The 11,495-nt window shown below is 44.0% G+C and overlaps 2 protein-coding genes across 4 annotated transcripts in view; one reads left to right on the top strand and one right to left on the bottom strand.

The window, feature by feature from the left end:
• cebpz (CCAAT enhancer binding protein zeta) overlaps positions 1-2,867 on the bottom strand; it is a 14,004-nt gene extending 11,137 nt beyond the window's left edge. Inside the window, exons 1-2 of one of the 2 annotated variants that reach the window (XM_065964013.1) lie at positions 2,633-2,867; positions 68-1,563 (exon numbers count right to left, since the gene is read on the bottom strand). In XM_065964013.1, coding sequence (XP_065820085.1) covers positions 68-1,563; positions 2,633-2,827 — 1,691 coding nt within the window. In that variant the 5' untranslated portion in view covers positions 2,828-2,867. The remainder of the gene's footprint in view (positions 1-67; positions 1,564-2,632) is intronic. The other variant, XM_029281541.2, reaches the window with a different exon arrangement.
• A 538-nt stretch (positions 2,868-3,405) lies between these two features.
• Positions 3,406-11,011, top strand: ndufaf7 (NADH:ubiquinone oxidoreductase complex assembly factor 7). Of its 2 annotated transcripts, none has more exons than XM_065964026.1 (10): positions 3,406-3,693; positions 4,964-5,124; positions 5,840-5,920; positions 6,056-6,166; positions 6,302-6,515; positions 7,121-7,179; positions 7,735-7,848; positions 9,462-9,605; positions 10,281-10,454; positions 10,564-11,011. In XM_065964026.1, exons 2-10 carry the CDS (start codon positions 5,035-5,037, stop codon positions 10,786-10,788), a joined length of 1,212 nt encoding a protein of 403 aa, XP_065820098.1. In that variant the 5' UTR covers positions 3,406-3,693; positions 4,964-5,034; the 3' UTR covers positions 10,789-11,011. The 2 variants fall into 2 exon arrangements, with proteins under 2 accessions (XP_065820098.1, XP_020511149.2); XM_020655493.3 differs by having other exon boundaries at positions 3,406-3,677.
• The last annotated feature ends 484 nt before the right edge of the window (positions 11,012-11,495 follow it).

The raw sequence follows: 11,495 nt of genomic DNA on the forward strand, positions 1-11,495 counted from the left end.
GACAGGTTTGGGGGTGTGGTTACGACAGGTTGGGGGTGTGGTTACGACAGGTTGGGGGTGTGGTTACCTGTACAGAGCGGTGTAGTATCTGTCAGAGATACTCTGCTGGGAGTCCATCACCTGGAAGAGCAGCATGAGCGCCTGCACCGCCGTGTTGAACTTGACCAGGTGAACCACTTTGAACAGCGTGTCCAGCTGCTCCTTCACCTTCTCGTCCCCGGCGCCGGCGTAGGGATACGCCCGGTTCACGCCCGACAGCAGCGCGCTCAGCATCTTGGACTCGATGTCCTTCTTCTTGACGCAGGCGCGGAAGAAGGAGAAGTAGATGGTGATGAGCTTGGCGGCGAGGTCGACCTCGTCGTGGCTCAGCATCACCTGGCTGAGGAAGCAGACGGCGTAGTACTGCGCCTTCGGGCTGATGTTCGGCCGGAACATGAGGCGCTCCACCTCGCAGCACACCACCACCTTCATGTTGGGGTGTTTGTGCAGCAGCGTCTCCAGCAGGTACGACGCTTTGGCCGCCGTCTTGTACTCGGGGTCTCCCAGCTTGTTGACCACCTGGATGAGCAGCGCCCGCTCCTGCTCCGGGCGGGTGCACAGCATCTCGTGGGCGGTGGCCAGCGCCTTCGCCTTGGTGGCCGCCACCGTGTCGTGAGCCACCGTGTCCAGAGCCTCCACAAAAACAGCCACGTGATGCTTCAGCTGGTGCTCGAAGTACCAGAGGATGAGACGGCGGTCTCGAGCGTCCCTGTTTCCACTCGCCTTCTCCTCCAACTGGTCAAACGGATGCTGGGCGAAGGGGCGGAGCTTCCTGTGCTCCGGCAGCAGGTCGGACAGCAGCAGCTCTCGCAGCGTGTCCAGCGCCATCAGACCCATCCTCCTGCTGCCCTTCTTCTTCACCATGGCGACCAGATTCTCCACGTGCAACAGCGTGTGCACGGGAGCGTCCTGAATCAGAACCGTCATGGCCGCCATCCTGTCGGCCAGCACGCCGGAGGAGACGACCGACTTCATCCAGTTGGAGTTGGCTCCTTTCTGCAGGATCTTCTTGTTTTTGTAAAGCTCCACCTCGGACTCGTAGAGCTGCTGGGCGAGCGACTTGTACTGAGACACCAGCGAGGGATCCTGTGGGCTCTCCGATCCCTCAGCTGTGTATTCCAGGTCGAACCACTTCCCTCCAGGTTTGACGAGCAGGACCTGCCGCTGCTGAAACTCAAACACATTCACGTTCTGCCTCGCCTTTTTACCCTGAGCATCTTTCGCCTTCTTCTTCGCCTTCTGCTTCTCCTTCACCTCCTGCTCGTTTTTAACCTCCTGCTGAGCGCCGGACGTCCGCTCCTCGGCCGATTCCTTCTCGACTTTACTTTTGTTACTTTCCTTCTCGTCCGCGGCGTCGCCCTCGGGCTCGTCCGGGATGACCTGCAGCCCCGCGAACGCACGGATGCCGAGTTTGGTGATGAACTTCTCCAGCTCCCCCGCCTCCAGATCGTCTATCGCTCCTTTCTTCCCGCCGTCGACGAGCTCGTTGGAGTCGTCCAGGCCGGCGAGCAGGATGTAGTCAGCCTACAGAACGACAAGAGAAGAAGAAAGTTTAAATGAGCTTTTAAAAAACAAAAAATGTGTCTGAATAAAACTATCTGTTTATGATTCTGTTTAATGTCAGTCCTGACACCATTTATTATTCTGTTTCCAAACCAGAAGGAAACACACTGACGAGACTCTTCTCCTCTGTCGCCCCCTGGTGGTGGAATGAACTTCCAAACTCCATGTGATCTGCAGAGTCCCTCTGCACCTTTAAGAAAAAGCTAAAGACCCAGCTCTTTCATGAATACCTACTTATTTAATGATGATGGTCTCCATATTATTGATGATGATGATGGTAATGACGATGGTTTTTGTTTGATAACGATGACTTATAAGATGGTTTCTATACTGATTAGAGCTCTCAAGAACTGCCCTCAATGTTGTGCTTTGCCTCTGGTCACTTCCTGTCAACACCTGTGTGTCCAATCAGACTCAAAGCTGATCGTTTGCTCTTACTCACATTGTTCCCTTTTTTCTAGATCCTTGCTTGTGTTGTTCTTACTCTCTGATGTACGTCACTTTGGAGAAAAGCGTCTGCTAAGTGAAGTGTAGAAACCTCTTATACTTATAAACCAGTGTGAACAATGTACCAGTATAAATATCTAATAAATAATCACCACTGGTGTGATGTTCTGAATGTGTTTATATCATGCTGGGAGAGAGCAGTAAGAAAGATGAAAGCTGCAGACATCATGATACGATCTGTCAAGTTATTAGAGAATAAAAAAGTTAATCAAATAATAATAATAATAATAATATGTTTAATAAATGGATAATATGGAAGTTTTTATTAAATGTCATGAAACGTATCTTATTGGGAATGAAAGTTAAAGTCTGTTTAACTGTTTTAAGTTGTTTATGATGGTTTAAAGCTCCTGTTTATAACACATTTACACAAGAATCATGACGTCATCCTCCTGACTGACAAAGCCTGTAAATAAATAAAGTTATAAACTGTTTTTTTTCGTGTTAAATTATTGATATTTGTATTAATATTTACAGATAATATGATGTAGTTAAGAACGTGTTTTATATCGTATTGACTCACCTGAGTTCCTCCGAGTCGTAACACCTCGTCCAGGCTGAACTCTTCTTCTTCGTCTTGTTTCGCTTTGTCTTCACCTTCATCATCTTCCTCTTCCTCCCCTGCGTCGTTCTCAGCCTCCATTTCGTTTTCTTCGGCCTGAAAACTCACCTTCGTGGTCGCTTTGGATTTTTTACGGTGCTTGTTTTTCGCTGCCATGCTTCCTACAGCGTGAGGAAGAGACGTGACCCGGAAGCGAAGGTGACGTCACGTCGACGATTCCGTTACAAATGTGAGAAAAAAATAAATGAATAAATGAATAAAAGTAAAAAATTATTAGCTTATTAACATTTATACAACCGAATTTCTTTTTATAAATCGTGCTATAATCTTTAAAAATAAAAATCCTTCTTCGGATACCGCTCCTTTCCTTCCCCCGTTCTTTATTCAGCAATTTAACTTTTAAATGTTTTACAAATTACTCAAAGCAGTTTATTTAAATGGTAAAATAACAAATATAACAAATATAACAACCATAAAAAATAAGAATACAAAAGTATAGAGCACTACAGCTTAAAATCTGGGATTTAGTTACCCTTTAACTTTTAATGAAATCTACATAAAATAAAAAAAAACTGGGGGCTTTATATCGTGTAAAATACTCAAGTAATTTATAAAATCTCACGGCACTTCCATCTTTATCAAGAACTGAAAAAAAAGATTAAATGGTTAACTTTAAGAATTACTTAAATTTATTTTGAAAGGTTAACCGGATGTGTTATGCTACTCGACGGATATTGAACTTTACGCTCTTGCACAAGGACTTTTCCGCTCTTAGCTGCTGTAAACTTCACATATTCAGATGATTCAGACACATCTTTGCGTATATAACCGCGTTTTAGAGAAGATAAGACGTTTCTGCGTCCGGCGGTGGTTCCGTTAGAGTTTATAACTGATGTACTCGTAGCTAATGTGGCTAATGCTAACCGGGCAGCCGTTATGAGGGTTTGTTTTAAGGTGAGCACGCTGATCAGGAGAGTCTTCACACTTCCGGTCAGTTCATCAGCAGGTGAGTCAGATTAAAGGTAAATTACACCCATCACAGCTCACCTGTACAGTTAGATTATAAATAACTTTTCAGACTTTAAAACCCGAAATATCGACGAGTTTTCACCGGTTACTGATTTTTATTATTTCTACATTAATGCTGCAAAAAATGATTAAAGTATAAATTAATAAATAAATAAATAAATGTTTTGAAAAATGCATACAATAATGTATAAATAAATAAATAATTAAATATATAAATAAATAAATAAATAAATAAATAAATAAATATATAAATAAATAAATAAATGCAGAAAACAATACATCAATGAATAAATAATAAATATACTTTGTTAATGAAAAAGACTATTTATATATTTTTACATGTATTTATTTATTTATTAGCATATTTCTACAGTTATATATGTATCAATGCATACATTTCCACATTAATTGAGTTATTAATTTAATTCTGTATTTTTACATTTACACATCTATTTATTTCTGTGTCCAGGTCGTCAGAGGAAAAGTATTTATGTAAATTTGTTTCTGTCTGTTTTTACAAATTGACCAATCCTACTTCAGTAATGTTAGGACGGCCCACTTCATTTACATATTTACTTTTCCTTGTACAACATGGACACAGAAATACATAAATACATATATAAATATATTTATTTATATATTATTTTTTATATGAATTGTTGCATTTATTTATATATATATATATATATATATATATATATATATTGATGCATTTGTTTAATTATTTATTTATTCATACTTTAGTCATTTTTTGTCCCTCATAGCATTCGGGGGTGTCGGACACATCGAAAAAAACGACTTTCCGAGTTGCAAAATGAACATGAACACCTGCAAGTTATATGTATGACGGTTTATCTTAATATTACATCAACAGAATCAGATTTTATTGCCAAGTACATTTACACACATACAAGGACTTTGACTTTAACGTTTAGGTGCAAAACAATTAGCAAAGAAATAAAGAACAAATAGTAAGAAGCCTGCTGACAGGGAACTTAGATAGGGTAAGATAAAAATATAAAAAAGTAATGTTAAAATATATGATAGAATATAAGGAACACTAAAGGTGCAGCGGAGGAGCTGTGCAGGTTTATGCATCTACCTGCACAGCTGCATGTCCTTCATACACCAGTGCAGATATTGTACAGTATAAATGTCCACACGGTGTGTAATGTAAAACAAACAATCACCTTTCCTTTTTAAGAGTCATCAGTGATCATTCTGGAACACTTTTTATGACTTAAAATGTTTTGTGTTAATCAGTGGGATGGCGAGCAGCTCAGTCCAGACTCTTCTGCAGCGCTCCATCAGGTGAGGAGAAGCCCCGCCCCTCCATGCTGAGACACCTGACCTCTAAAATCAAAGCCACGGGTCCGATTACGGTGGCTGAGTACATGAGAGAGGTGCTCACCAACCCCGTGACGGTAAGAGACCTCTGTCACTTCTGCCTCCAACGCTAAAAGAAATCATTACCATCCCGCCTCCTGGCAGATATCTGAGTCGTGTTTGTGTGAAGCAAATAGATATTTACACCTCTGCATTTAAAAGTGATATGAATGTAAATGTTTTACTCAAAATAACTTTTAAAAGGTCTTTGACGGACAAAGCAAAGACAGGAAGTCAGAACCATAACGAGATCTATCCAGATGATCCATCAGAAAAGAATGGAGCAAAGTTGTAGGACACACCCACGAGAAGCCCGCTCAAATTTCCTTGTGCCTACAAACACAGCTGCCAATCAGAGGAAAGTGGGCACGCGGGGAGGCGGGCCTTAAAGAGACAGTAGCTGAAATGAACCGTTTCAGGCCGAGGCTGAAATGAGGGATTCTACCGACGGCATTATCAGATAAAGAAGGATGTTTTATGAGCTGCATGTCTCACAACGTTACTCAACAGGAGTCCCAGACTGACGTCATGAATGGAGGAAGTGAGAACAATAGATCTCCTTTAAACTTCAACAGTCAGGCCGAACAAAGGAAACTCTACAGAAATGTGACTTCACATAAAAACACGTCTCTAAACGTTTTTCAGAAGTGATTTAAAGGATGTCGCTGACTCTGCTCGCCTCGCCTCGTCTCCTCAGGCAGGTCGTCCTTAAACACATGGACTCATGCCGCTCCCTCTTTTCTTCTCTTTCAGGGTTACTATGTGAGGAACAACATGCTGGGACCTGATGGAGACTTCATCACGTCACCAGAAATCAGTCAGATTTTTGGAGAGGTGAGACTCTGAGCTTCACTTTTCATGAACGTTTTTATTTTACATTTTTTACCCACCACGAGTGAGAAATGACTTTAAGTTCCCTCCAGTGTTCTTTTTGTTTGTGAGACAATGAATTTCTTTTGGCTCTTCCAGCTGATCGGCGTGTGGATCCTCAGCGAGTGGATGGGAGCGGGTCAGCCCAAACAGCTGCAGCTGGTCGAGCTCGGACCGGGGAAAGGATCTCTGGCCAGCGACGTCCTCAGAGTACGAACTCTTATTGAGCACAGCGTGTAACAGCTTCTTCATACCACTGTGTCCTCAGATCTGTTACACCTGATCTGAATGTCACATGTCGAGATAAAACCTGAAGTACCTGGGTGTCGTTTCGTCTCTCTCCAGGTGTTCAGTCAGCTGCGCTCTGTGCTCGGCGAGGCCTCTGTGTCTCTCCACCTGGTGGAGGTGAGTCCGGCTCTGAGTCGTATTCAGGCGCAGACTCTGACCGGGAACCAGAGCCAGGAGGCGGACACGGAGGATGAGCTGGTTTACCGCCGCGGGGAAACCGCAGCCGGGCTGCCGGTGAACTGGTACCGCCGCTTAGACGACGTCCCCGCAGGTCGGTACAGAAGAGAGTGAGGTTTCAGTTAAAGCTGCGGCGCTGCTACATTTCATTGTTTTTTTTTGTGTCAGGAAATTTCTTTGAGTCTTTTTGCTTTTTGCTTCAAGTCCTTGTATTGCCCCCGAAGAGAATCGGCGAGGCCCCGTGTCAGACTAGCTTTTTTTTTGTCAGGCAGCAAAGCGCTGGCTGCGTGCTCGGGAACGCTCAGATGAAGCGCCTGTGTGAGGAGAATGAAAGCGCAGCTGCACGTGCGCCTTTGCTCCGAGAGAATCTTTGCCCTCCTGCTTTGTCTGGACGATGACGCCCCGCTTCCAAGGCTTTGATCAGACGCGGAGCAAGGACCCTGACCGATTGGCTGGTTGAAAATGAGTGATGTCATCAGCGCCCTTCGGAAAAGTTGCCACACAAAAGCACAGCGATGTGCTCTCCTCTTTGGGAACAATTTAATAAAAGAAGATGGCGCTCTGGACGCAGAACCTATTGATCCTTTATTTTGTGTTTTTTTTCCTCACACCTTAAAAGAAAAGTGAAGATGTACAAACCAGCGTAGATTATTTTTGTGATCACCTGACTTCCTGTTTCTCTCCTCTTTCTTACCTCAGGCTTCAGCATCGTTCTCGCTCACGAGTTCTTCGACGCTCTGCCCGTCCACAAATTTCAGGTGAGAGGCGAAATCTCAGACATTCTCTCGTCATTTTAACTCTCATTTTTGCCACTTTTAGTCCCGTCAGCAGTTTCCAAATCTAGCTTCTAGTATCCTGTAGTGCCGACCCTAACTGTGTAATTGTGCCAAACTAACACCAGGCGGCGCCAGAGTGAATTAAACAAAAATCCAATCAGTCCAGATGTAAAGATATTTAAAGAAGTATGTGCTCCGCAAACAGTTAAGCAGCGATCGAAGGCTGTGGCTGCATTTGTAGTTTCAGCAACAAAGATCTTGTTTCGTTATTTTACTCTGACTCGAGATTCTGGAGTCAAAACGTCAACATTTGATGTCCGATTGTGAAGATCCAGCAGGCAGAACAAAGCTTTGTTTCAAAGAATGTGCACTTTCCTGTTGGAAAAGGATGAACAAATATACAGCTTTGTTGTCCTGCTCAGAATAACATTTACACTTTTAAAGACTAATGTGCAGTTTGGAGATACTTATTGTATTTTTTACAAACCCCTCTGATGTGTTTAGTAAACAGAGTCTGTGTGTGTTTGCTTTGGGTAGAGGACTCCTAAAGGCTGGAGGGAGGTGCTGGTGGACATCGACCCGGAGAAACCGGAGCAGCTCAGGTTCGTCGCGGCTCCCGCTCCGACTCTGGCGTCGTCCACTCTCGTACAGGTAAACATTACGCCCACCTTCTTCCCTCACTCTCTGTGACCTGGCAGAGACAAAGCTGTAAAGCACATTATTCGTTTTGAATGATTTCATGTCCTGAAAAGAAGAATCCACTGACAGATAAGGAACAAGCTAAGCGTATGAAACTTGTTGAGGTAGAAGAGGTGAACTTCGCTTGAAAACACGAGAGGAGTTGTTGGATCATTTAAACTTTGAAGGAGAGGAAGAAGTCGATCTGAAACGCTGCGGAAACGAAACCTTTCAGATAAACTCTCAGAGGTTTGTTTTACAGCCTGCATCTGGTTTTTACTGCCCACATTTAAACCAGGCGGCCTCACATTCAAACACTGTTTGATTCAGCCTCCCCGGCTCAGTGCAGACACTTTGAACATCCTGCCAGACCTGACATCATCATCATCATCATCATCATCATCACTGTCAGTGTGTTTGGAGAAGAAGCTGCTTTTAAATCCGGTCTGAGGGCTGGAACTCGGAGTTCAGCCAACGTTATCATGAAAGCAGAGACAAAAAGTTAAAGATTTATTTTACCGTTTGAAGGCGTCTGTCTTTTTTTTTTTTTTTTATTTAAACACAGATGATTTAACTCGTTTCTACATTCAAACAGACGAGCTGTGGTGACTTTAAACACGTGAATACTTCCCTCATCAACAGAGAGGAGCAGCTTCTTTAGGATTAAACAACCGGGCATCTTTTAAAGGTCACATATCCTCCTCCTCTTCAACAAAGTGTAAATAAGTCTCAGAGCTCCTCAAAACATGTGTAATAATAATAATAGACTTCATTTGGCATGGACATCACAGGTACATTGGACGAACCAGATGCATTGTTTAAGTGTTTTAGCAAGCATGCTAGTTCTCAACACCGGTCCACAGGAGGCTTTAGAAAATAAAACAATTAAGATAGGGAGAAAAGCGATAAAACAGAGAAAACAATAATGGGAGAATAAATAAATAGAACCGTAGAGCAAAGGCAGCATGATCAAACAACAAACCAGTCAGAAGCTGTGTGAAGTTTCTTGTTCTAAATCCACTCTGATCCTGTATTTGATCATGTCTATAAACCCCTCTATTTCAGCCCTGCTCAGAACAGACTGTTTCTGTGTCTGTACCTTTAAATATGTAAATGAGCCGTGTCTGACCACGCCCCCTCTCTGAAAGGGCTTGGGTGTACTCGGTGCTTTCTCGCTCCATGTCCTATTGTTGACGGTGAGAGGGTAGAACAAACACCTAGCTGTGGGAGTGTCACCCACCTGGGGGAGGGGCTACTGCCCTTTGTGATGTCATGAAGGGAAAATCTCCAAACGGCCTGTTTGAGAACATATTTTTTGAAAAATAAAGCAGGTAAAAGACGGAGAGGATGGACTTTTCTCATCATTGGGGGGTTTGTAGACGGACTAGAGACACATGTTAGAGTTAGAGGAACATGGAGAAGAGTCCAACTGAGTCCAATACGTGTCCTTTTTCTTTAAATACATGATTTAAACTCGGAACAGTTTAGTTAGTTTTTCTGCTAGAACTTCAGATGTTATGAAAAAACATGTAAATGAAGAGTTCTCAGAAACACAGAAGGACAACAACAGTGTGTTTGTGTGTCAGGCAGGTGAGAGGCGGAGTCATGTGGAGGTGTGTGCAGAGGGCGGAGTCATCATCCAACAGCTGGCCCGGAGGATCACAGAGGACGGCGGTGCGGCGCTGATCGCCGACTACGGACACAACGGAACCAAGACGGACACGTTCAGAGTGAGGACGAATGTTTGAGGCAGATTAATAAAACACTCAGGTTGTCATGGCAACAGATTTCCTTTACTAGTCAACATCTAACCACCTTTGGCCACCACCAGTCCAGCCCAACTGTGACAAGTACTTTCAGATTCTTCTTTCTTCTTCTCTGCAGTCTTAGTGAGGACGGATGTGCGATGAGATCTTTTTGTTGGCGTTTATTTGGACAGTTTGTACGTTCAGTCCGCTCCTCTCTTCACTTTTATTTGAAGGAAACAGATGTAGGAAGCAGTGAAGCCCATCTGCTGCAGGCGGAGAGGAAACCAGGGTGGACTCTCCTCCTCCTCCTCCTGTCTCAAACAATTTTTTTTTGTTTCCCCTCAAATTCTTCAAATCATTCATATCGTCCTGAGTCACCTCTACGTTTTCTCCAGACGGTAAAATAAACATCTAAGGCTAAAAACGTCAACCTCCCTCTCCCCAAATCAAATGATTTTTTTCTCCAATATTGGCATTTTTCTACTCATTATTTATGCAAAGAAACAAATCTAAGAGATATGAAGCGGTCTTTTAACCAGCTGCAGGTACGTGATGGAGCTTTAATCACATATTAGGATTTCGACGTGAGACCAGACAGAAAATAAAACCCTGTGAGGCTCAACCTGACAGAAGTTTATTTTTGTTTTTATCTGTCAGGGTTTTAAAGGTCACCAGCTCCATGACGTCCTGTCCTCCCCCGGCTCGGCCGACCTCACTGCTGACGTGGACTTCAGCTACCTGCGGAGGATGGCGGGAGGGGGCGTGGCCTGTCTGGGACCCGTCAATCAGAGGACGTTCCTGAGAAACATGGGCATCGACTCGAGAATGCAGGTGAGAGTGACACTCTGATATAATTAGAGGTCGTCTAATTTCTGCTCTACATGTAATGCCTGAAGGTTAGGAGTTCTCCTGATTAAACTGAGATAAAACTCCTCTGCAGGTTCTCCTGAGGAACTGCAGCGACGCGTCCACCAGGAAGCAGCTGATCAGCAGCTACGACGTGCTGACCAACCCGGCAAAGATGGGCAAGCGCTTCCACTTCTTCAGCCTGCTGCACCCGAGCCGGCTGGAGATACCAAAGAGGCCAGAGGGGCTGAAGCTGGAGAAGAACCCGACTCCAGCGCCGCTGCCCGTGGCCGGATTCACCGAGCTCAAGTTCTCCTGAGACAAACACGGGACAGTTTCTGGAGCTTAAACAGACGCTCGGACATTTGACAGAGTTCACTTCAGAGGGTCATGCTGACGGGACGATGCTGTTTTTTTACGGCTGATAATTAAGAATATTTATGCAGAGAGATGAAAGACGGCACGTCTGTAATTTATAGAAAAAGCTGTTTCTTTAAGTTAACTGCAATGGCATTTGCAATAAAAAAAACAAGAAGAAAGAATTGGTAAAGTTTTTGACACTTTGTTATAAAATCCTGTTCCTGCAGCTTTAAAAATCAGAGCGCACAGATACCTGAAACGGACTCCCTGGATTGACAGCACTTGGTGGTTAACGCTCTCCTGGTGGCAGCAGGAGGATTTTTTTCCTCCCCCCGCTCCGTCCACATCTTGAAGCGGTTAGCTGAGCTCACATTTGTTTCGGCAGCCGTTCACGTCGAAAGCCCCACGCTCCTCCGGTAGCAATTAAGAGATTCAGTTACACATGTCGAGGGCGCTCCGCAGCCAAAAGCAGCAGAGCGAGGAGATCGTGTTCAGGATTGGGTAATTAAATGATCGTTTCCAAAACGTCCTGCGGTGCATCGTTATCGCCTTCTTCCTCTCAGTCAGGAGAGTCCGACTCTTCAGCAGCAGATTAAACCTCATTTTCAGTCTCAGTTTGAAACTCTCATAGCTACTGTGTTCATTATAAATAAATAACTGAACATC

This window comes from Labrus bergylta, chromosome 15, assembly GCF_963930695.1.
Source record: "Labrus bergylta chromosome 15, fLabBer1.1, whole genome shotgun sequence".
Lineage (NCBI taxonomy): Eukaryota > Metazoa > Chordata > Actinopteri > Labriformes > Labridae > Labrus > Labrus bergylta.